Source organism: Salmo trutta, chromosome 34 (assembly GCF_901001165.1).
Source record: "Salmo trutta chromosome 34, fSalTru1.1, whole genome shotgun sequence".
Taxonomy (NCBI): domain Eukaryota; kingdom Metazoa; phylum Chordata; class Actinopteri; order Salmoniformes; family Salmonidae; genus Salmo; species Salmo trutta.
The window spans coordinates 16,959,351-16,986,117 of record NC_042990.1 but is presented as its reverse complement, the minus strand read 5'-3'; the positions used below and the strand labels follow the sequence as shown (position 1 = coordinate 16,986,117).

At 43.9% G+C, this 26,767-nt stretch overlaps 1 protein-coding gene across 2 annotated transcripts in view; it reads left to right on the top strand.

The window, feature by feature from the left end:
• The first annotated feature begins 13,745 nt into the window (after positions 1-13,745).
• LOC115173712 (protein Jumonji) overlaps positions 13,746-26,767 on the top strand; it is a 90,227-nt gene continuing 77,205 nt past the window's right edge. Inside the window, exon 1 of one of the 2 annotated variants that reach the window (XM_029732046.1) lies at positions 13,746-14,283. In XM_029732046.1, coding sequence (XP_029587906.1) covers positions 14,239-14,283 — 45 coding nt within the window. In that variant the 5' untranslated portion in view covers positions 13,746-14,238. The remainder of the gene's footprint in view (positions 14,284-26,767) is intronic. The other variant, XM_029732045.1, reaches the window with a different exon arrangement.

The following is a 26,767-nucleotide window of genomic DNA, read 5'->3' as shown; positions in this document are numbered from 1 at the left end:
GGCCAGCAGGAATAGTGAATAGAGGCCAGCAGGAATAGTGAATAGAGGCCAGCAGGAATAGTGAATGGAGGCCAGCAGGAATAGTGAATAGAGACCAGCAGGAATAGTGAATAGAGGCCAGCAGGAATAGTGAATAGAGGCCAGCAGGAGTAGTGAATAGAGGCCAGCAGGAATAGTGAATGGAGGCCAGCAGGAATAGTGAATAGAGGCCAGCAGAAATAGTGAATAGAGGCCAGCAGGAATAGTGAATAGAGGCCAGCAGGAATAGTGAATAGAGGCCAGCAGGAATAGTGAATGGAGGCCAGCAGGAATAGTGAATAGAGGCCAGCAGGAATAGTGAATAGAGGCCAGCAGGAATAGTGAATAGAGGCCAGCAGGAATAGTGAATAGAGGCCAGCAGGAATAGTGATCAGGGGCCGAGCAGGATTTGTGATCAGGGGCCGAGCAGGATTAGTGATCAGGGGCCAAGCAGGATTAGGGATCAGGGGCCAAGCAGGATTAGTGATCAGGGGCCAGGCAGGATTAGTGATCAGGGGCCGAGCAGTATTAGTGATCAGGGGCCAAGCAGGATTAGGGATCAGGGGCCAAGCAGGATTAGTGATCAGGGGCCAGGCAGGATTAGTGATCAGGGGCCGAGCAGTATTAGTGATCAAGGGCCAAGCAGGATTAGTGATCAGGGGCCAGGCATGAATAGTGGGCTTAAATGTCACTAAACAGGACAGAGCCCCACAGAACCCCTGGGAGCAGGAGGACATGGAAAAACAGAAAGACGTAACTCATGTCCAAAACATTAACTGAACTATTTATGTTTCTACATCAAGGTCGCACATCACTGACGAGTTAAATGATGATAAAAATATATATATTTATCCCTATACAATAACGGACATTATTATAGTGTAACAGTTTATAAATAGCTCACTGATATTTAATAAATTAGTAATAAAGATTTACAAATGTTCAGCAAATCATTAACACATACCTTAGAAATGATCTGACAACGGCTTATAAATGAAAGTTATTATATACAGTGTTACAACCGTGTGGTTAACTGGGATCAGTGTGAAGTCTGGAGGCTGGTCGCATTTAATCAGATCCATAATATAATGTCATCTGCAGGTTTCACTGTGGCTTATTGATCTGGCAGATATTGATTCATAGTGTTTGTTCATTCATGGACAAGTTCACCGCTTTGATCACTGTGAGCATGGTGCTGAATCTACATCAAACATGCTGGGGAGTGATAGCCCATCCTCGTTGCATGATTATAATGAAATCTGCATGTTCATGCACTGGTTTTCATCTGTTCCCTGTAGGGCTCATTTCAGCACCTCAGGTTCACTATCATCAGGAAGTGCACCTGATCCATCCCCAGTGTGAATAGACTGATGTTGTTTAGCTTATTAAAGAGCCAATACAACAGCAGAAGAGACTTTACCTTCCCTTTTGACATGATCTCAGAGGCTTGACTTTGCTGCTGTGAACAACAGTAACAGTACATACCCACATCACACAGGTCCACACCAGTGGTGGCTGGTGGCACTTTAAAATGGGAGGATGGGCTAATAGTAATGGCTGGAACAGAATAAATGTAATGGTCTCAAACACATCACACACCTGGTTTCCATGTGTTTGATACCATTCCATTCACTCCCTTCATTGTTATGAGCCGTCCTCCCCTCACCAGCCTCCTCTGGTCCACACAGTCTTCCCTTCACAAACTGCATCAACATGTAGGCCTCGTCATTCCTCCTGATAGGTCACTGAGGAGGAAGAGAAACCAGTCATCAAACAGTCATCACAACCAACCGAGATCCTGCTGATCAGTCCTTCAAGACGCAGACACACACACAGTTTGGATGACTTCAAAGCAATGATAAGCCCTGACAGTGTAGGGGCCAGTAGGGATGTTCTGAGTAACAGAAGGCAGTAGAGTTGTTTTTGACTTTGCAAGTCGAAAACAGTCATATGCCAAATATTTTAATCTCTGTGAACGAGAAAGGGAAAGGGGGACACCTAGTCAGTTGCACAACAGAATGCATTCAACTGAAATGTACTTCCGCATTTAACCCAACCCCTCTGAATTAGAGAGATGCAGTGGGATGGCAGTTTGAAAATCGACCTCCATCCAGGGATGGAAGATGTCGCTGTACTCCTAATTATGCCAACAGGCAAATTAAGAAGATTGAAATACTGCTCGTCAAAAACCTTTGACTAATTGGTTCCCTGTTCACTGCTAAATCACTGGTTCTCAGGTGAGAGAGGAGATTTTACCTTAGTTGAGGAGGAGGTGGTAGATGCCTACAGTTCCACTTTAGTGAAGGATGGCTTGGCAGAATGCTTAGATTCATGGTCAGTAGGCTATGATTAATCGACTTCAACTTCGAGTCAATTTTAACATGAAAAGCTCATTTTGAGTCATATTGATGGTGTATGTGCATTTGTCACACTTCTATTACTGTAACTTTCTACAGTAGCCTGGATTTCACCTGGGGTTCGTTTAGTAGCCTACAACAGAACGGTGTTCAATGTTAATTTAAACGGAAACGGTACTGAATAACAAGTTGAAGAAGAGGACTATGGAGGCCCAGATGGGATTGTGTATGGTGTGTGCAGCACCTGTTTTGCAATGGCCACACACATATTGATCAGGCCACACCTCGCTACACCCACTGAACTGTAGAAAGCATACCTCAAAGGATGTCGAATAACAGTGCGCACTGTTTTAGGGAAACATGTTCAGTAGTATGTTGATCAGCAGCGTACAAACCGTCACGCAATGTAGCAAACGTTAAACCGAACTGAACGGCAGTGGTGGAAAAAGTATTCAATTGTCATACTTGAGTAAAAGTAAAGATACCTTAATAGAAAATGCCTTAAGTAAAAGTGAAAGTCACACAGTAAAATAATACTTGAGTAAAAGTCAAAAAGTATTTGGTTTTAAAATACCAAAAAACTATGTAATTGCTAAAATATACTGTACTTTAAGTATCAAATGTTAAAGAATAAATTGTTTCTAATTCCTTATATTAAGCAAACAAGGCAGCACAATTTTCTTGATTACTTTTTATTGACGGATAGCCGGGGGCACGCTCCAACACTCAGACATCATTTACGAAAGAAGCATGAGTCTTTCAAGTTTTAATGTCACATGCACAAGTAAAACTACATACAGTTGAAGTCGGAAGTTTACATACACCTTAGCCAAACACATTTAAACTCAGTTTTTCACAATTCGTGACATTTAGTCCTAGTAAAAATGCCCTGTCTTAGGTAACAGGATATAAGATAAACAGAGTAGCAGCAGCTTGTATGTGAGTGGGTGTGCATGTGTGTAGAGTCAGTATAAATGCATGTGCATATTATGTGTGAGTGAGCAGTTAGGATCACCACTTTATTTTAAGAATGTGAAATGTCAGAATAATAGTAGAGATAATTATTTCAGCTTTTATTTCTTTCATCACATTCCCAGTGGGTCAAAAGTTTACATATACTCAATTAGTATTTTGTAGCATTGCCATTAAATTGTTTAACTTGGGTCAAACCTTTCAGGTAGCCTTCCACAAGCTTCCCACAATAACTTGGGTGAATTTTGGCCCATTCCTCCTGACAGAGCTGGTGTAACTGAGTCAGGTTTGTAGGACTCCTCGCTCGCACACACTTTTTCAGTTCTTCCCACAAATTGTCTATAGGATTGAGGTCAGGGCTTTGTGATGACCACTCCAATACCTTGATTTTGTTGTCCTTAAGCCATTTTGCCACAACTTTGGAAGTTTGCTAGGGGTCATTGTCCATTTGGAAGACCCATTTGCGACCAAGCTTTAACTTCCTGACTGATGTCTTGAGATGTTGCACCATTGTCCCCTCTGAATACTTTCCGAAGGCTGAACTGACAGGGTCAGTTCAAATACCATATTTACAATGTGCAGGGATACTGGAGTGATGGAGGTAGATATGTACAGTATAGGGGTAAGGGAACTAGGTAACAGGATATAAGATAAACAGAGTAGCAGCAGCTTGTATGTGAGTGGGTGTGCATGTGTGTAGAGTCAGTATAAATGCATGTATATATTATGTGTGAGTGAGCAGATGATGGAGTGAGTGTTAGGGCCTGTGAGTGTGCATAGAAACAGTGCAAAAATGTAAATAAGGTCAATAAAGATAGTCTATGAATCAGTCTTATTGCTTGGGGATAGAAGCTGTTCAAGAGCCTGTTAGTGTCAGACTTGATGCACTGGTACCGCTTGACAATGCGAAGCAGAGAGAATAGACTATGGCTTGGGTAGTTGGAGTCTTTAACGATTTTCCAGGCCTTCCTTCCACACCACCTGATATAGCTGTCCTGGATGGCAGGGAGCTCGGCCCCAGTGATGTACTGGGCTGTTCGCACCACCCTTTGTAGCGCCAGTGGATCGATGGTGGTGGTACTGCCATACCAGGTAGCGATGCAGCTAGTCAAGATGCTCTCAGTGGTACAGCTGTAGAACCTTTTGAGGATTTGAGGGCCCATGCCAAACCATTTCAACCTCCTGAGGGGAAAGAGGTGCTGTCGTGCCTTCTTCACGACTGTGCGTGTGTATTTCGACTATTTTACGTCTTTAGTGCTTTGGACACACAGGAACTTGAAGCTCTCGACCTGCTCCACTGCAGCCAATGTGGGTGGATGGGGGCGTGTGGATGGGGGCGTGCTCATCCCCCTGTTTCCTGTAGTCCACGATCAGCTCCGTGGTCTTACTGACGTTGAGAGAGAGGTTGTTGCTCTGGCACCACACTGGCAGGTCACTGACCTCCTCCCTGTAGGCTGACTCATCATTGCCGGTGATCAGGCCTACCATCGTCGTGTCGTCAGCCAACTTGATGATGGTGTTGAAGTTGTGCGTGGCCCTGCAGTCATGGGTGAACAGGGGTACAGGAGGGGAGTAAGCACACATCCTTTTGGGGAACCTGTGTTGAGGGTCTGTGTGGCAGAGGGGATGTTGCCTACCCTCACCCCCCGGGGTTTCCTGTCAGGAAGTTCAGGATCCAGTTGTAGAGGGAGGTGTTCAGACCCAGTGTCCTAAGCTTGGTGACGAGTTTAGAGAGGACAATGGCGTTGAACGCTAAGCTGTAGTCAATGAACAGCATTCTCACATAGGTCTTCCTCTTATCTAGATGGGTGAGGGCGTTGTGGTGAGCAATTGAGATTGTGTAATTTATGGATCTGTTGGGGCGGTATGCAAATTGGGTCTAGGACGTCTGGGATGGTGGAGTTAATATGTGCCATAACCAGCCTCTCAAAGCACTTCATGATTACAGAAGTGAGTGCTACAGGGCGGTAGTCATTGTGGCATGAAGCCTTACAGTTCTTGGGGACAGGAATGATGGTGGTCATCTTAAAACATGTGGGGAATACAGACCGGGACAAGGAGAGGTTGAATATTACCATGAATATGCCTGCCAGCTGTTCTGCGCATGCTCTGAGAACGCGCCCTAGAATACTGTCTGGACCCGCGGCCTTGCGGGTGTTGACCTGCTTAAAGACTTTTCTCACGTCGGCCTCGGAGAGCAAGATCACCCAATCCTCTGGGTTGGTGACGGCCCTCACACCCGGCACGATGTTGTTGTCAAAGCGTGCATAAAATGCATTGAGTTCGTAGAGAGGCGTTGGGCAGATCACGGTTGCTTTTTCCTTTTTAATCCGTATTGGACTGTAGCCCCTGCCACAAGTGACAGGCGTCGGAGCCTGTGTAGTATGATTCCACCTTATTACTATATTGTCAATTTTCTCGTTTGATGACTCTATGGAGGTCATAGCAGGACTTCTTGTACTTATTCATATCCTTGGCAGTGGCCTCAGGGTTGTGTAGTCCTTTCATGGATTAACAACCTCAGTGTTGGGGGGCGGAGCTAGCATGTTGGAGTGAACGGCTGTGTGTGAGAGGCTCCTGCAGCTTTTTAGCGAAATAATCTAACTTAACCTACTTTATTGCACTTTTTACAACAAGCGTTTATTTCTAATACAATATTGTAACTTTCTATGTGGAAATGCCGAGTAATAAGCGACCAAAGGACAATAAATCCACTTCGGAGGCCTACTCCCCGCCAAACAACGAGACAGACATGGCGGAAGGCACAGGTAACAACGTGACACTTACAGAACTTACCCGCGCTCTGGGAGAACTACGTGTTGCTATAGCTGAGGATCTTAAGGCTACTATTGCTGAACTGGACACTAAAATTGAGAGCACCATTCGAACGGTCGCCTCGCAGGGTCAGAGTATTGTGGACCTTGAGAAAGCCTCTGAATTCAACGCTGGTAGGATCGACGAGTTGGAGAAGCTATGCACGTCATTGCAGGATAGTGTGCAGAGGCTTTCTGTGAAAGTGGTCGACCTGGAGGGCCGATCCAGACGTCACAACCTTCGCGTTGTTGGGCTGGCAGAGAGGGATAGAGGCGGGCTCTCGCCCCACCGACTTCTTCGCCAAGCTATTGAAGGATGCAATGGGATCGGATGTTTTGGCTTCAGATCCCCAACTGGACCGTGCACATCGCGCCCTTGTCCCAGTGCCTCGACCGGGCCAACGTCCTCGCCCAGTAATCATCTGTTGTCACAGTTTCAAGACCAAGGATCTTATCCTGCGCGAGGCTCGACTGAGGGGCAACCTGTTACATAAAGGGCACCCTTTCCGTGTCTACGAGGATTATGCGCCCGATGTGGCAAAGCACCGCGCCGGCTACAGAGATGTCATGACCAAACTCTACAAACTCCATCTTCGCCCAGCCTTGCTCTTCTCTGCAAGACTAAGAATTACCCCGCCTTCCGGAGAGAAGATTTGGCTCTCCTCGGTCTCGGACGCAGAGAAGTTTATCCGGGAATATACGCCAATCCCCCGTACAGGTTAGAGTGCCTTGTCATTGTGTGTTAGGGTCTGCTCATGGACTCGAACCCATACTATACCATAACGGGTGAAACCGTACTAAACGGTCTCGACAGGGCCTGCCGAACATGTAACACGCTGAGCTGACCAATGGAGGGCGGTTAGAGCTCTCATTTAACGTCAGTTTCACTTTAATTCCGACTGGGTTCGGGGTGGTGCCTGTTTGGGAGGCCTTCCAGGTCTGATCATTGACACTTTCGGATGGATATACTTATGTTCCCCCATTTTTGTTTTGTTTCGTTATTTATTTTTCAATTCTTACATTATTCCTATTACCATACCAGTTAGTTATTGCTTGCGGGGGTCTGGGGGTGATGGCTGGGAAGGGGCAGACGCAAATACCTGGATTGCAAGTTGATGTTTTGTGCTGTTCTGCCTTTGTCATAGCCTGGCCTGCTCTCACGATTAGATTCCCACCAGACCTCCGTGGTGCTTGTGTCTGTGTAGGTGTGCGTACATATAATTACTATGTGTACTTTATTATTATTATTCTCTCTTAGCATTTTAGTATTAGGTATGTGTATATTTTAAATTAGTGTAGATTACTATTCTGGGGTGTGTGTCTGTATATATATTTTTTTAAATATTTATTTCTATAAGTATATATTTTTGGTTGTATGTGTATGCACGTGTGTACGTGTGTGTATGTGTATGCACGTGTGTACGTATGTGGGTATGCGTGTATATACTTGCGCATGGGTGTGTGTAGGTAGGTGTGCACGTGTGTATATATGTGCACGTGTGTGTGTGTATGTATGTATGTATATGTACAAGTGTGTGTATGTATGTATGTATGTAGGTATGTATGTATGTATATGTACATGTGTGTGTATGGATGTATGTGTGTGTGTATGTGTGTGTGTGTGTGTATGTATATATGTATGTATGTGTGTGTATGTATATGTATATATGTATGTATGTGTGTGTATGTATGTGTGTATGTATGTATATATATATCACTATTGTTTTTTTAGTTATTAAAAATATAATTTTTTAAATTTTATTTAGAAGGGAAAAAAAATGTATTTTTATTATTATTATTATTATTATATATTTTTTTATTTTTTATTTTTTATTTTATTGGGGGGTACGTTCAATTTATCAAAATCCTTGTTCCCATCTCCTAACCCACAATATGTAATTGTACTGCTGTCTATGTCGGTTGCTGATGGTTTATGTTTAGACCGGCCTTGCTTAGCAATGTAATCTTGTGATGCTATATCTTGCTTATCTCAGGGATTGACCCAAGATGAAGCTTAAGTGCACAATATGTTTAAGTTGCAACTTATTCTGTTTAGGTTTATTAGATGCTAATTGAACACTTTATTCGCGGGAGCCTCCTCAGTTCAGATGTTAGTAGAAGTTCTAGGATAATGAGAGGTGAACGTATAGTTGGGATTTTATTTTTGTTTTACCTCTTGTTCGAGGTCGCGCCGTGCTTTTTTGGCATCGGCCAGACAATGTGTTTATTATTTTTATTTTCATGTTTTTTTCTCTCCTTTTTGTGTATGCCTGTTAAATGTGGGTTGATGGGAGGGGTAAATTTTGGGGAAAGTAGGGGAACAGGGTGGAAAGTAAAGGTGCTTGCAGGGGGGGAGGGGTGGGTTGGATACTGCTCGGGTGTAGGTGCTACATATGCTGATCATGATGGTTTGGTGCGCTTTCTTACCTTTTTAGTAACTTACATGCTATGCAGGCCACCATAGGAACTACAAATGAGAGGAGGGCGGGGCTTACATTCACTTCCTGGAATGTCAAGGGTTTAAATGAACCAATTAAGAGAGGCAAGGTCCTAGCCCACTTGAAAGCACTCTCGTCTGATATTATATTTTTGCAAGAAACCCATCTGAAAAACAATTCTCATAACAGACTTAAATGTAAGTGGGTGGGGCAAGTGTATCACTCTAACTTCTCTGCCAAAACGAGAGGCACAGCGATTCTGGTACGGAAAGGAATTCCCTTTCAACATAAAACCACTATTGTGGACAAAGAGGGTCGTTATGTGATCGTAATAGGAGAGATCCACTCTACTTCTGTAACTCTACTAAATATCTATGGGCCAAACATTGATAACCCCTCTTTTTTCAAAAGAGTCCTTGCCCTGATTCCAGATATCTCCCATACTAACCTGGTCATTGGAGGGGACCTTAACTGTGTACTAGACCAATATTTGGATAGATCCTCTACCCGGCGAACCCCTACCTCCTATTCAAGCGAATTCTTGAATACCTACATAAAAAATTCGAACTTATTTGATATATGGAGGATCTCTAACCCTACGGGTAGGGAATACTCCTTCTACTCTCATGATATATGGAGGATCTCTAACCCTACGGGTAGGGAATACTCCTTCTACTCTCATGATATATGGAGGATCTCTAACCCTACGGGTAGGGAATACTCCTTCTACTCTCATGATATATGGAGGATCTCTAACCCTACGGGTAGGGAATACTCCTTTTACTCTCATGATATATGGAGGATCTCTAACCCTACGGGTAGGGAATACTCCTTTTACTCTCATGTTCACAATGTTTATACTCGAATTGACTACTTTTTGGTTGATGCTAAACTACTCCCCTATACCTGTAATGTGAGGTATCATGATATTATAATCTCTGACCACAGTCCACTCACCTTCTCCCTGAGATTGGGTGACATCGTACCAGACGAGAGGGTCTGGAGGTTGAATCCTCAGCTCCTCACTGAACCAACATTCTGTGAACATCTTAAAGATCAAATTACATTTTTCTTTGATACCAACGACAACACAGAGACTTCCCCAGCATTATTGTGGGAAACACTGAAGGCTTATTTGAGAGGCTGTATCATCTCCTTTCAGACTGCCAGGAGTAGGCAAAACAGAAGAGAATTGGTAGAACTGGAGGGACAAATTCACTTACTGGATAGGGAGAATGCTAGACACCCATCTAGGGAGAAACATAAAAAAATGATGTCTTTAAAATTTAAATACAATCAGATCCTCTCTGCTAAAATTGCTAAATCTTTTCTCTATGCCAAGCAAAAATATTTTGAGTTTGGTGACAAACCACACAAACTACTCGCCAGACAACTTCGTAAGAATGTGAGTGACCGTATGATTCACAAAGTTAAATCTGCATCTGGGGAATTACTCTCTTCCCCCAGAGACATAAATGACAGATTCCGTCAGTTTTATGAGACTTTATATACATCTAAAGCGGACCCTAACCCCTTAATTATGCAAAACTTTTTGGAGAACTGTAATCTTCCTGCCCTGAACCAGGAAGACTCTAACTTCCTGAATAAGGAAATATCTCTTGAAGAAATTACAGAAACAATAAAATCTCTAAAGAGTGGCAAGACCCCGGGCCCAGATGGATACCCGAGTGAATTCTACAAAACATTCAGCAACATGCTCTCTCCCTACCTACACAAAATGTTGGTTCAGGCCAACGAGGATGGAGTGCTCCCATCCACTTTGGATGAGGCGTTTATTACAGTTATACATAAGAAGGGTAAGGATCCGGAAGAGGTAGGGTCATACAGACCAATATCCCTCCTTAATACAGACCAAAAGATTTTAGCAAAAACTTTGGCTAACAGGCTGAGCACTTTAATTGGCAAATTGGTCCATTCAGACCAGACCGGCTTTATCCCTAACAGAAACTCATTCTTCAATCTCAGGCGCCTATTCAACATTATGTATTCTCAGAGGTTACCTAACGTGGACCTAGCCGTTATATCTCTTGACGCTGAAAAGGCCTTTGACCAAGTTGAGTGGCCCTATCTATTCAAGGTCCTACAGAAATTTAATATTGGAGATGGGTTCATAAAGTGGATCCAGCTTTTATATAGGAACCCCTGTGCGAGAATACTCACTAACCAATCATTGTCGCCCCGATTTAACCTTCACAGAGGGACAAGGCAGGGTTGTGCGCTGTCGCCTATGCTCTTCGCTCTAATTATTGAACCTCTCGCTCAAGCGATCAGATCTCACGCAGCAATACACGGCTATAATACTAAACATACTCTAAATAAGATTTCCCTATACGCAGATGACATTCTCCTCTATGTAACAGAACCCCAAGATAGTATTCCAGCTATTCTGGAGGTGATTAATTTGTTTGGTACCTTCTCGGGATACAGAATAAATTGGAACAAGAGTGAATTAATGCCCATTCGGTTGCAAAACACCTCCTGGCTAGAACATCTTCCACTTAAGCTATCTTCAGATAAATTTACCTACCTTGGAATTGTAGTTACCAAACAATACTCCTTACTATTTAAAGAGAATTTCCCCTCTCTGATGCAAAAACTTAAGGCAAACATACAATTTTGGAGAACTCTCCCAATTTCTCTGCTCGGAAGAATTAATGCCATTAAAATGGTCTTCCTCCCACAACTGCTCTACCTATACCAGAACATCCCAATATTCATACCTAAAGCCTTTCATAAACAACTGGACTCTATTATCAATCCTTTCATCTGGGATTATAAAACACACAGGATAGGTAAAAAACACCTCTGTAAATCCAAGCTGGAAGGAGGATTGTCTCTCCCAAACTTTATATTTTACTACTGGGCCGCCAACCTCCGCGCTGTTACGTTTCTGCTGGATGACGCACTCCCGCCATCCAGCTGGCTTAGTATGGAGCGAGAGGAGTGCCACCCCTTCTCTATTGGTGCTGTGATTCTGTCACCTGTCAATCTGGAGATGTCACTTTACCGTAACAATCCTATTATACATAGCACAGTCCGAATCTGGAAGCAAATTAAAGTCCACTTTGATCTTAGACCAATATCATTCATGCTTCCTGTTGCCAGGAATCCCTCCTTTGCCCCCTCTAACCTCGATAACACCTTTGAGCGGTGGGGAGAGTTGGGGATAAGTACCATAGGGGATTTATATATAGGGGGAACCTTTGCTTCCTTTGAATCGCTGAGGGAAACTTATAATCTTCCCAGAAGTAACTTTTTCAGATACCTACAGATTAGAGACTATGTTAGAAAATACCTCCCAACATTTGGGAATGCTAAACCTTCCATGTTTGACGGATGCATAAAAATATGCCCCACCTCAGACAAACTGATATATCGTATATATGATGCTTTTCAATCTGTTAGCGCACCCTCTACTGATGCCATTAAGGCAAAATGGGAGGAAGAACTAGGGACTGACATTTCGGTGGCAGACTGGGAAGATAGCTTGGTGTATATCCACACCTGCTCCATTAACTCCAGACATCGTCTCATACAATTCAAGGTATTACACAGATTACACTACTCCAAAACCAAACTGCATAGGATATTTCCTGGTACATCCCCTATGTGTGATAAATGTCAGGCTGAGCAGGGTACACTTCTCCACTGCTTTGCCCTATGCTCTAACTTGTATGGGTATTGGTGTGGAATTTTTGGGGTCCTCTCTGAAGTTCTGGAGACTTCAATAGACCCAGACCCGCTTCTGATAATCCTGGGAGTGTCCGATTCCCTAAACGGATTAACCAACTCCCAAAACAACTCATCTCTTACAGTCTCATTTCGGCAAAAAAATTAATCTTGTTGTTTTGGAAAAAGAGGGAAGCGCCCTCTACCAAATTATGGCTCAGCGAATTGGCAAACACTGTACACTTAGAAAGAATTAGATATATTTTGAACAATAAATGATCAACATTTGATCAAATCTGGCAGCCTTTCCTCTCTTACTTGGACCAGGCGGCGCTGTGAATTTGCACTTAACGCACTCTCAATTGTCATGCGGTAATCTACCTTTGGGCAGCGTGTGCTGGCCCCGCCACCCGAGCAGTTGGGAGGGGAATAGGGTGGAATAAGGGGGGATAAAGTGTGGTATAAGTGGGGGGGCTACATCGACCCTTTCTTTTTTTTCTACCTGTCTTTGTTTTGTATGTCTTGTTTTGTAATATTTGTTTTGTGCCCAGAACTCTGGGTCTTTTGGTTAATGTCTGCTCTCTTATGTTTAGATAAGAACTGTAAACTTGTCTTTTATACCTATACACCATTCTTGTGTATGTGTTCAATAAAAAATATTTGAAAAAAACAAACAAAAAAACAAACAAAAAAAAAACAACCTCAGTGTTAATCCAGGGTTTTTGATTGGGGAAGCAACGAACCCTCATGTGGGGACAATGTAGCCAATGCATTTTCCAGTGATGGAGGTGGTTAGCTTGTCAATGTTAGTCTCAAAAGCAGTCCTGTAGCATAATCTCTGATTCTGGTGACCATTTCTTAACGGTGTGTAGTGAGTCTGCCAGAAGTTGTGCACATCTGGAGTGAATTTAACAAGGAAGCAAGTTTTGAAAATCTGAAATCTTAGGGGAAAAAAATGACATTTACATTTTATAAGCTTCCCAAAAATAATATGGTAGCTGTGATGGAAGGTTTAATTGACTTCACCTTCCTTAGCTCAATGCACAATGCCATTCTGAAGGTGAATGTAGGCCTGTGGGCTAAAAACAGTATTTACTTTGGCAACAGAATATTACTGATTAATTTGTAGCATTGCCATTACATAGATTGAGGGCTTGAAACAAGGTTGCTAATTTGCACACTAAATATGATTGGCATCCAGATCAGCTTTTCACTTGATAGCTCAAGCCACCGAGGAGAAATAGGAAACACGTGGTAACTTGTAATTTTCAAAGAACCAACTAGTCTACGCGTGGAGATCCGATTCCTTCAAACAAAGTAGGCTACTTTATCCGTGATATATTATTCATCTCCCGTTTTGTAAAACAATTTTTACCCGGTGCCCGAAAAACGGTCTTTTAAAGTTGCCGCTGTCCATGGTAACGGATGTGATAGGCTGAACCTGGGAAAGAAAGAAGCTCGCCTCGTTCAGAATAGCAGCGGTGCTGGAGTAGCCAACAGTCGTCGTCAGATAGCTCCAGCCAAAACGGGACATCGAACCTTTTTTATTTTATTTATTTATTTGGTTCGATTGATATCCTCTTCTCAAACAAGATGTGACTTTTAAAATAAGACTAATACCTTTAGAATATTCATGTCAGGATAGCCGGGAGAGAGAACGCCGAGGGGTTTTTGCGAATGGAAGTTATTTGTTGTGAATTGTTTTGAGTATGTTATGCCGACGTGACTTTGTTTTGGGGTCGTCTCTGTTCGTCGTGGACCTTTAATTTGGAATCTAACGACAGAAACCAGATCGTTGAGGGAAACCCAGAGTGAGGATTCTACAAAGCCAGAGAGCTCGCAACAGACCGGGGATTTAAATTGTGTTTGGTGTGCTCCGGGAGAAGCGAGAGTCAAAGAAAGAAATTCATGTGGCCATTCTCTCTTTAGCAAAATATTTTGGATTGCAGAATGAGCAAGGAAAGACCTAAGAGGAATATCATCCAAAAGAAATACGTGAGTAGCTACTTTCCTATTATTGGCCAATGTGCATAAAATAATTTGACCTTTACAAGTTTGCACGTTCAATTCGCCTGTTTCGAAGAAAATGCATCCACTTCGATCACGAAGTAGGAAGGTTACCATTACACAGCTGTGGCCTACTGGGGTCGAATTGCCTTTCAGATATTGAAGTTGTAGAATGTGTTATCAATTAGACGTCTTTGATTTGAAAGAGTCTGTTTATATTTATAGTGTCTGTTGCTTCAGTTCTTCAACATCAGACAAGGCTATTTATTTGATTATTAACTCGCCATGGAAGGGCAATGCGCATTGAGGAATCATCACTGTACGAGAAATCAATAAACCACACACAACAACTTAAGTCAGAATTTTCCACATGAGCTGGCTAATTGTTTTCAGAATATCTTTTTGTCCTTTAGTCCCTTTTCAGAGCCACGAAGAGAGACCGCCATATCTCCCATGGCTGATTCCGGGTTGCATACCCCCATCCTGAGCAGCCCCTCTATACACTGGCGTTTATAAATGAACACTTTTTGGTTTTGCTGTTGGATATCACAACAACATCCACTTTAGTTATGTTGACGTGACTTGAGTGGAACTGAAAAGCACGGTCCGACCATGACGAGTGGACTGTGGCTCTTTAATTTTCTCGGTAGGGAGAGGAAGCAGAACAGGGGTTAGGAAATGTAACATTTGCGAAGAATTTATAATCATTTTACAATCGTAGTGGAACGCTCACGAGGAGTTGCTTGTCTGTGTTGGTTTACTAACAGTGATATACGATAAAGTGTCTGATCATTTTAATTGCGTGTTGCACGTCTGTGTTACCTTAGTGAATGGAATATATTGCAGCCTGAGCTTGCTGAGTCAGAACGTTAAAGCTTCTCGGACATTTTTTTCTTCTTCTAAATCCGCATTTAAGTTTAGGCAGACGAGAGACCATGGATGCCGCTAAACGAAGTGTTAAAGGGGATAGTAGATTAAACGCGAAATTGTTTTTGGTGTAATTTTAAAGAGGTGGTGTTTCAGTCGCATTGCAGAGGTTCGTGTGAAGGGGAGGCAAGAAGCGACCATTTTCTATCTGCAACTACCTAGTACCGGCGAATTTGTCAAAGGGGCTATACCAATTTAGGTAATTTCAAGATTTGTACTCTGTGTAACCCAAAAGATGTTAAATATTTTAAATTGAGTTTTAAAACAGGCGCAAACTAAACAATGACGTACTCTCTCAAACTGAGACACTGGCACATCCCTTGGCTGACTTTAACCCTCACGTTACTGCGTGTCCTCGTGTGAATTTTCCTCGTGTGAAATCAATGTCAAGTTATTATGGACTACTTTGAATAATAACATAATTTCAGATGATGCACGTTTTTATTTCCATATATTTAATCTCAAAACATTTTGGCCACGTGTGGGCCTGTTGTTTGTGGCCCACGACACTTGAGTTATCAAAGCACAGTGGGATCCTCGATCCTCGTAAGGTGTGATTGTGGCCTTGCCCAAACATTCCACTCTAACGTGATTGAGACGTTCTACTTTTATATATTATGAGGTGAAATAATACTCATTTCCCGAAGTGTTAAGCATATAGTTACAGTCCATATACTCTATACTTTCCCCAGTGTGATACTGTTTCTCCCTAACATACTCAACTTTTACTGCAATGCGAAAGTAATCAATGCACTACATTTCCAACTTTCTTTGGGACAGGTGAAATAATTTGACAGCGAAAAGGACACTGTGGAAATCTCAAGACTGAAGTCTAAAATTATGTCTGATATTTTATTCATAACTTATGTAATTATAGATGTATGCTTATATGGCTATGTTTGTGTGTGGAGTTGGACTGCACGGAACATGGCTGTCACATCTGCTGAGCTGCAGCAGCTGGGGTAAAAATCTGGTCAGACCAAACCATGCGAACGACAAAACAACCTGGAGGTGCCCCCCTTTCCTCAGGCCCCCAGGGGCCCCCCACTCAGAACGCAACACCCTCCCCCTCAGAACAACTCTTGGCCCCTCTGGTTTAACGTCCCCTTAATTAGCGTTAGACAATTAGCCATGCTTGGCTCCTCAGGAACACTGGAAAAGAGTAAGTTGTGATTCTCCCCCATGTGCTCCATCCATGTTATTAAAGTTCATACGTCAGGGGGGAAAAAATACTTTTTAATAAGCAAACAAGGCAGTTACCGCTCCTTTGATAGGACACAAGTTAACCCCCCCCAAAATGTTTATTTTATTTTTAGAGGCACAAACACTCTCTCTGAAATTATATATCTGTATATTCAGTGAATTTGGTGGGGGTGTAATAAGTCATTTGGGTAGCAGCGTTTGCTAGATTTGTGGTGATTAGTTTAACTGAACATACCACTGAGAGGAGACGTGCAGCCAGGCCCATTTTGTCCTGACTGGGCTATTCTCAGGATGTGTGGTGGGATCGAGCTGCCTCTGATTCAGGCTTTGTGGCGCTGGCCTGGCCTCTGTGTGCTGGGATAGAGCTTGGCTGTGTGGTGGGATAAGCACAGCTGCTGCAGGGGTCTTTACAAATGTAAAGAAGCTGTCAGTGTTTGTTTCATCAGGCACACAACTGATGAGGGCCAAGTTGAAAAATCCACTGCAGTGTGTTGAGCACAAAAAGAGGAAACAAAAATAGAGGGGGCCGGGGTCGAGGCCTGTAAAAGTTCGGTCCCCTCTCTCCCCCCCTCCCCAGTCCTTCAGCTTTACTATTTAAATTTGTGCCTCATATCCACCCATGAGCGTTTGTGGGCCTGAGCCTGAATGTGCTTCATTTAACCTTCTGTTTTAATGCAGATGGTCTTTTTTCTTCACGTGTGTAACACAGCAGAGTTCACAGTTCTGCCCTGAGGAACCTTGGCACTGTAACTGGGCCAGTGAGATGCTGTGAGGTAGGTTTCGACAGGAAGGTTTCAGACACCTCATTCTACACCACTAACCTCCACCTTCTTGCTCAAGCATTCTTAGTATTAATCATAGTTATATCCTCCTTTATATCGGCGGGACCACTGACTCCACAGTACGTGGAGAGAGGGAACTGGCAGACACAGCCTTTTGATGCTGATGCATTTATTGATGGATTTATTCAGTTCTCAGTGTTTTGCTGTCTGCCAACAGCAAATGTTCCACTTTACTGCGTCGTTACGGGAGCTCCCCAAACTGCCGGATTTAATTTGGGCCGCCAGTGATCAGCTGCAGCCAGCCCATCGCCTCCTATTCTCCATTCTGTCTATCCCTGATTTTATGACAGCTTTACTTCACGCACCCTGCCCCTGTTACCCTGTTATGTAATGTGACCTTTCTCTTATCAGCTGTTACCGTCTCGGCACAATCTCTGCACAAGGCCACAGTTTCTTTTCTGTTCATTAGACCAACCTCTTTATGGGCAAACTACGAGCCAGGCTCATGGACTATTTTATTAAACTACCAGGGTAGTGCCATACTGTACCAGGCAGATGAACTGCTGTGATATCATACAAATGGGGGGTGACTGTATTGATACCATGGATAATGACTCCATATCTGTGCTGAGGAGGATGTGTTCCTATGTACTGTTTGATATTGTAATCATGTGCTGAAATATACTCTATCATATGTGCGATTATTCTGCGATAAGACTGTCTGACATTGCTGTATTGAAGGACTATTCAGAGTATATGTATGTATGAGACTCATGTATACCACATATCTCACTGAATGCACTGCTTCATTTTGTTCCATGATTTATGTCTTCCTACTCCTGTGGGTTTGGCTGGACTGCCCTGAGAGGGACACAAGCTGCACTACACTGTGTGTGTGTGTGAGGCAGCCAAAGCTCATCCGTTCTGAATCCATGAGGAGATGTATCAGCATTTTTAGATGTATTTGGTTTTGCCTCAACATGCTTCAGCCCTGAGGTGGGAGGACACTTGACGGTGGTAGGTAGGCTGCATGGGTGTGACTGGAGGGCAGACCAGGGGCGGATGGAGGGCCTTATGAACAAGACACCTTGGCCGAGCCCATTTAGCTGGTGAGGGTTGTGTTCAGAGTGAGGTAGACTTCTAGGGAGTCTTACTGACTGTAAAGCCTAATGAAAGCATTAGTACTGCAGTGTCCTGCCATCCAACCACTAACCTAACATAGCAGGCCTAAAAAGACGCCTCAGTGGAGTCCCTACATCTGTTCTTTAGGGCAAACGGAAGTTAGGTGGAAAACCCATAAACGTCTGTGTTGTACCGACCCCGCGGAGAGTGAGTGCATGGACTGCTTCTATGGTTGAGCCGGGGCTGGACACATCAGTTATACACTCTCGGTCAATCCGGTATTATCTCTAGATCCCCTTCTACCTCTCTGACTTACCTTCATCAGGCAGCAGTAAGCCTCCAGGGATAAAGCAATAGAGATTCCATTCTGACTATATTGATCCACGTTAGACTCCTAATGCCTTGATGCGTGATGAGCTGCTGAATAGGCAACGAGGAGGCTGTTTTAGCCATTATGTTGTTATTCAACATGTTTTGTAAATCATTATACTCAATGTCTAAGTCTAGTTGACAGTCAGATTACACAGCTGTATTATACGTGGTTTATAGGACTCGTATTTACTCATGTCTGAGTTTTGAATCGTAGTGTACTCATTACAAAACTCTCATTATGTAGTTTGAGGTTCTAGGTTTCCACCAATTTAATCTATATAAATCGGTGATGCAATGATGTTTGTAGTGGTGTATATAATGGTTATATTTCATATGTATAATATCTGTTTCTTGCCAGAGAGCCCCACATGGACCTTTGGCCACTGCTGTGTTAGATTGGCACACTGTTGACTTATCCACGGGTTAAGTTAGAGTCAAAACATTACTCAGATGTCATATTTACTGTGACGATGAAGGTATCTCTTTTATTATTTACATTTTTATTGCAGTCATTTGAGGCCCTTGAACAAGCCGGTGTCGTTTTCTGAAAGATGACCTCTCCCTCAGTGCATGTTAATGCAGCCTTTTCAACAAGCGTCGCCCCCTTCTGAGGACAGGCCTAACTCTGGGTGGCAGCTCCCCTCTCGATTTACTACAGTAATGAGCTTGTGCAGTAAGTGGCTGCAGCGTGTACTCTGCTCACTATAAAATGCTGGAGTAGTTGGGTGGGCTGCATTGGCTTTGTGGGGACTGAGTGGGGTGGGGGGTGGGGGGGGGAGAGGAGGGGTGGACTCGCACAGCTCAAAGGTGGGGAGGCAAGAAACCGTAGATTTTTTTTTTTTTTTTTTTTTAGGTCAATGGAGGAGAGTTAGTTACAGCGCTGTGTGCACCAGCACCATGAGAAACACATTAGTCTCCTGCTCCATCTTGTCTGGTAATAGAATACAGAGTTTTTTTGTTTTATTCCCTCAGTGTCATTACTCAGCCAGGTGCAAAGAGCAGAGCGACACCGTTTCCAGTGGGATCAGCATGAGAGCAGATGCTGCGGCAGTTCTCCCGCTTAGCCAGAGAATCTCCTCTAAACTGCTGTGGAGGGGTTGGCGGTGGGATATCTTGCTGCTTACAACGCTCGTGTATATTTGTCTGTAGTGTGTTTTGTATTCATCTGTTTGGCGGGAGATCCGTCTCCTTGGTGGTTTCTTCTCTACGCTCCCTCCTCGCTGCATTCTTCCCACATTTTGTTGTTTGGCTTCAGACTGCCAAAGGAAACATTGGAAGCTTCCCCAGATAGATGGAGTGTAAACTGTTGGAATACCTCACCTCGCCTCTCCCTCTCTCACCATAAACAGGCACCCTGTGCTTTGTCCCTGTGGGTCAGCTAAACACATGAAGCCAGGAGTTTGGTTAGCCACACATTCTGTCCCTCACATGCCATTAGAGAGCTGCTGTTGTCTTGGTGGCCTGAAACGTATAAAGATTATTCACAATATGTGGTTTCATAAAGCATGTTGACATATGTTCATTATGACCCAACAGTGGGATTAATATTTTAAAATAGAAGAATTGTCAGAAATCTGATTCAGTCAAAAGTAATGCCTCTTTGATCTCGTCTCTGCACAATGGCAGCATTTTAATGGCACTTCTAGCTGCTAAGTTTTCACTAGGCCTCACAGCAGGGGACTGTAGTGTTTGGTACACCCAGGGAAGGGAGCCAAAGCCCAGGCTGAAAGGCTGGCCCTGGCCCTGGATCAAATAACCCTCCCAAAGGAAGCACTAAAAACCACAACCTGTGACAGTCTGAGAACTAAAGAGGATAGAAATAATTAAATTGGGGTCTGTCGCGGGTAGAATTTCAATCTTTACCGTTGCTGATGACAGAGCCGGTTCTGGAAACTGATCTTAATGTTGATCACTTCATACAATATATGTAGCTCACGTCAGATCCATATACTGTACAGCCTTGCTTAAATCTCATTACATTGGTAATTTTCTGCAGATTTACACTACAGCCATTTAGGCCTATAGATGTCTATCGAGGTCTGTAGTATACTGAGGACAGAGTATGAGATTTAGTAATGCTTCAGTTGGTAATCATAGCAGTTCAATCCAAACCAACTCTGCCATGTAATGTAAACTGAATCTGGGAGTCACCTAAAGACGGGGTTACCATAGTGACCAGAAGTGTTTTTTTAAATTATTTATTTTTTATTCTCCATGCCATCGGAGGGGGCCTAGCCACTCCGTTACTATAGCAACTGCTGGAGTCTGGGCAGAATGGAGCGTCCATCGGTCTGTTTTCAGCCCCGACACTCCAGTGTCTGAACGTAGTGGAGAGTTGAAGTTAGACTGTAAAGTAGCTTTGCACAGACTGTACTGAGTGGTGTTTGTAGGTAACAGGCTGAGAGGCATGACTTACTGTGGTATGAAATGTGTGGCAATTTACACTCTTGTGCTCTTTCAAGTATTTCACAACTAAGGCATTGCCTGACAGAACTAGCTGTTTGAGGCCTATTCCCTTTAATAGCACACTATTGTATTTTGAATGAAACCAGAAAACCATTACCTGGTACTGTAAATAACAGTTCCACTGAAATCAACTGAGGCATTATTACTCCTATCAGTCATTGTTGCCACATTTACTACCTCAATGGAGAGCAAGTGGAGGAGAGGCAGCCATTTAGTCCTCTGGTTATTGAATGGTCTTACTTGGCTTAGTGCTCAGACATGGTGAAGTGGAACCGTTTGCCAACCTTGAAGGACAAGCGTCTGAGTACCTTTTATCACTGGACAATCTGCCAGACCCACTGGCTGAGGCAGCAGCCATGGTTTGGTGTGGGGCTTCGTGACTGTGACTTGGCCTGACAGGACAGGAGGTGTGGGACTGGTTCTCCTGTTTACTGTGACGTTGGCAGAGGATCCTGTAAGCGGTGACACCCTGGTAACTAGGTGTCTGTCTCCGTGGCAACCAGGTTTGTCTGTGTGCCTGAGACAAAGTACGTTTATTTCACCTCCACAGGATCCCTTTGAGCTCAATTACCAACTAGAGGGAGAGAATGAGAAGGAAGGAAGGAGTGAGAAAGGGATAGAGGTATGAATCAACCCTGCTGCTCCTCTCTCTCTAGTCTGCTGGGGACCCTTCCCTCCCTCCCTTCTGTATCTGATCTAATCGTTTCTCATACATCATAATATTTTGCGCACGGCCCCACAGTACGCTGCCTCCCAGTAACACCACCCCGTCCTACCCCTACAGCTCCTTCCCTGGGCCTCTCCTCCAGTCCCCAGGCTGCAGCGTGGTTCTTTGTGAGGAAACGGGCCAGGCTATGAGGTGAAAATCACTACTTAATTGCCTGTTTTCTGCAGCTCTGTGCAAGCTAGGGGCTTTAGTGTTGTGAGCCCCAAACAACCTGAGCAGCTCCGCTAAACACCTGGCTTTGTGTCTGGGAGCAGGCTGGCCCGCTGTAATCTACAGTCATATAGCCCTGCACTCTGAATGGCCACTTTCATCATGATTTTTCTCAGCAGTGGTTTGTGTAAAAAGCATATCAAACATCTTTCCTCCCAATGACGTTTCTACAGTGTGTGATACAAAAAATGTGTTTGGGCTATACTGGCATGGACCTTTTTCTCTATTAGTTTCTGTTGGCTATTAGATTTAAAGGCTGTGGTGTAAGAAGCCAACACCGTGTTGGATGTATGTCCATGTCAGTGAGCCCAGAGCATTAGCACGGTGTAGAGCCAGGCTGGGGCCCCTCTGTGGTCAGCTTCCTGTCAACTGTCTGTTCTGCTGCGGTCTCCTCCATTACCAGTAGAGTAACGGCTAATCTTATCTCCCTGACAGTTAGCATTACACTCAGCCTTCTCTCCTGCAGCCATCTCTTTTGAGCTTCACTCTACCAGTCCGCTCATTGTCTCCGCAGAAAGAGAGCGCTTTAGTGACAGTTGAAGTTTCTCCCTCCCAGTCAAACTGGCCTGTAAAGTCCAGGCCAGCTAATCACTAGCGGCTTGTATCTGTCATCCACAGTGTGTCCTGTTGGTGACACTGGGCCTGCTGCAGGAGAACGGAGCTCACAGCTTCATTAAACCACATGAAATCCTCCACTTAATTTCTGTTGGCCCTGATAGTTGTTTTCCTCCAGCTAACAGTTAGAGCAGTGTAGTGCGACTACAACCTAACATAATCATTTAGTCTCCCAGCATCTGGCAGGCGACTCTACTCTCTGAAATCCATCCACCGCTATTTTTATGGGGCATGAATCTGTTGAAGCCACGGCTGCTGCTGGCTGTCTGGCTTTTTTTCTCCTGTTGTAAATAACTTCTCTCTCCATCAGAGAAATAGTTCATTGTTATGGGTCATTTTCAGGCCTACTTTGTTTGAACGTCAAAGGAGAATGGCTTGTGAATAAAATGAATACGTTTGAAATATGATGGTCAAACGCCTGGACTATATTGAGTAACCATAGTGCTGAGGAAAAACAAATGACATTTTCTGCTGCTATTGTTTTGGTTCCTGGAACATGGCTGGTAGGTCGGTTAGGGGTTAAGCACAGCGTTTGTATGCTGTGAACCCTCTGACCCTGGACGTTTACGGACGGGACAAAGCAGCTTTGCGTCTCTCAGCTCAGTCAGAGCGCTCTACTGGCTGTGCTGGGGCCCGGCCTCACGCTTGCATCAACACAGCTCCCCAACCGCAGTGAGGGTGCATGATGGGAGCTGCAGAGTGCAGAATACTCCTATGTTTTGGTGTAAGAGTAACCCTCCTGCTACCCCTGTGCTCTCCCATGAGCCTAGTTTTTTTGTTTCTTTTTTCTTCTTCTTCTCCCCACTACTAATTGACTGGGAACATGGCTCTGGGAGCACGGTGCTGCATGGATCCCCCTGGCTGTCAATCGCTCTGCTTGGTTGTGAGCGACAGCTACAGATGTGTGCCCTGTTCCGTCTGTCCTCAAACCACAGTACCGTGAAACTGTCAGTCTGCCTCCCTCCCCCTGTCTTTCCCCACTCCAGAGAAACTCACAATGCCTTTGACTCGTAGTTTCTCAGGTCGTGTCTACACTTGACACTTACATGCGACTCCTGCTATCAGAATACAAAGATCGCATTGAAAAGACTGGTCTAGATGTACAAAAGTCGCTTTGTGGTCTAATTGTGTTCAGATCTGGCTGACCACATCAGGTGGTCAGGGATGCATTGTGTGGGAATTTCTCCTTCGTCTGAATGCAGTCAGGCTGCAGTCAGGCTACCGACAGCGCATACAGTGGGTGTCGTCATCAGCACTCCTCCCACCAGTCTCCAGAAATACATTCCTAGCATACGAGGAACATGTTTGCAGGCCTCATCAATGCTAGCCAGCTAGTTCATATTTAGAAGAAAAATGAATTTGTTTGACTAGAGATATGCTCATTCGTTTGCAATCCCTTTAGCATTGCTTGCTGGCTAACTACAGAGGTTAGCTACTGCCATCAGTTGCGATTTTATTATAATTTTGCCTATTCCACCGTTTTGTAGAATGCGTACTGGCATTTGAATATAGCGCGGCAAAAGGGAGTCCGGATACACTGTGGACACTAGACTCATTTACATGTAGGTGTAGACTCCTGACGCTTTTGGAATTCCATGATAAGAACTCTATGATCAGAATACCAAAGCTGCATGAACTGTCAAGTCTAGACACGGCCCGCTGTGTCTTGGGGATCCCATGAGGTTTAATAGAACCACTATGATGTTTGTGTAAATGTGGTCTGTGCACAGCTTTCTCAGCAGCGAGATGTAGGCTACACTAAATCTCAGCTGTGTTGGCTATTTATACTAAATTCTCTTCAGTCCATGCCACTGAAACAGATATTTGAGTTTGACTATACTCAGTTCTGATGTATTGGAGCTGGTTATTTGCCATTCATTTATAAAGGTCTAAATGCTTTTCATTCATTGATAAATGTATACAGTAGTTCTTCATGCAAGTTTGGTTTAATGTTCTCCCTTCTCACCAGAGAGAAGCTAGTCTAAACCATACTGTTTTATTTCAGTCCTGTGAAATTAATTCATGGAAAAGCTGAGTGTAACTCTGCAGTGTGCATATTCTCTCCCCAAATGAGGGCATTGATGTATGAATAACCTGTCAGAGGAATTGATTCCAAAAGCAGCCCTCTCTTCCTCAAACACGCAACTGTTCCCAGTGAGCCCACAGATTGACAGCCAAATTTAGATTATCACCTTATATCAGTCAGTAGCACGTCTTGGTGTCTCTACCTCTCTCGACTTCAGTTTTGTGTTCAGGGCCAAGTGTTTCTTTCTGTCTCACATGATTTGATGAATAGCTTTAATACAAGGTTTCCTTTTGCTCTCTGAGGAAAAAATAACTCCAATACAAATCAAATCCAACTTTATTTGTCACCTGCTCCCGAATACATGTGTAGACCTTACCGTGAAATGCTTACTACAAGCCCTTAAGCAACAGTGCAGTTCAAGAAAAGTTAAAGTATTTACCAAATAAAGTGATTGTGCGAGGGTCATTTTGTGAGGTGTACAACTACTACTGCCTTTTTATTTTTCCTACTCTATAAACTTTTCCTCTGTGGTTTCTCCTCACCCCTACACTCTGTTGTTCATTGCCTGTCTTCTCAGTCCATGCTGCCATTGTCCGTTCTGAAAGCGACTCTGTGACAATGCCACATGCCCCCCCCCTTCGTGTGTGTGTGTGTGTGTGTGTGTGTGTGTGTGTGTGTGTGTACCTGTTCCTTCTCTCCCACTAACCTGATGTCTGCAGGTGTTTGTGTTTAACGGTGTGGTCGGCCATGCGTGGTGTAGGCCAACTGTATGGTAATTTGAGACCAGTGATTGTACAGCAGTGATTCTACTCTGAGCAACAACGTGGATCTGGAAAGCACCCGGACCTTCACTCATTCAGCTTCTCTTACAATGGCTGATTGACAGCTGGCCCTATTTAATTGTTGTATATTTCTTATGACAAACAATGGAGAACCGCGTTAAATGTGCAGTGTTAAAGGTCTTATGTGCCGTGATATTTTGTATTTTTTTTAATGTAGTTTATGTATTTACAAAGGAGGATGGGACTGAAGCGGATTGCTAAGTCCAGTATCAATGTATTGTCTACATCTAACTGGCTTTTATTCTTCAAGGCTGTTTGGACAAAGGCAGTTGTCTGAATAGGGATGTGTGAGATTTATGCACAGCTGTGCTCTGCTGAAAATAACATTTCCTTTCTAAAGCCACGACGGACAAAGAAAGTTGGAATTAGAAACAGATTTTCTAAGGACAGGTACACAAGGCAAGTATCCTCATAAGAACACACACCACCATGTTTTTGTGAAGTTATAATTCATTCTTTATTCAATGTATTCATCATACAATCAAATCTTATTTTATTAGACCTTATCTGTACTACTTCTACAAAATAAGTCAAAATTAATTAAACTGCCCATTCACAGTAGAGGAAGGCTGTCAGACAGTTTCTCCATCTCCTCAAAAGAGCCACTGCTCATCACTGCTCTCACACCTTGCTGCATGATTCTGTCCAGGGTCTGTCTCACTGTCACTCTGCAAAAGAGAAGCCTATTCCTCACCTTCCTTTTTATGTGGACCAGGCAGCTTTGCTACTGCTCGGACAGGTGCTAGCTGTGTTCGAGGGCCACGTGTCTGTTCTGCTCGCACTCCCAGAGACGTGGGCTGTCCGCCTCCACCTGGGCCATCCATGTTACAGCCTGGACAAATTGCTGGATATAGTAATGCACGTGCGAACACACACACAGGCTGCTGCTAACACCTTTCTGTGCTGAAGGGAAGGGCCTCTCTTTCTTTGTTGCTGCTCTGCTCAGCGTGGAACGAGGGAGAGCCACAATGACACAGACCACCCCCACCCATCTCTTCACCAGATGAAACAGAGCTTCACCTGGTCTTATGTGGACCTGAGCAGTCATAGAGGAACTGACCGTCCGCCATTTTTACTCCGTTACCTTCCTGTAGTGACGCTTGAAAAGTAGGTCAGATCAGAGGCCTCGTCAACCCTTCGCTGTGCTGCGTCAGGCAGACCTGCGTAGAGCAATATTCTT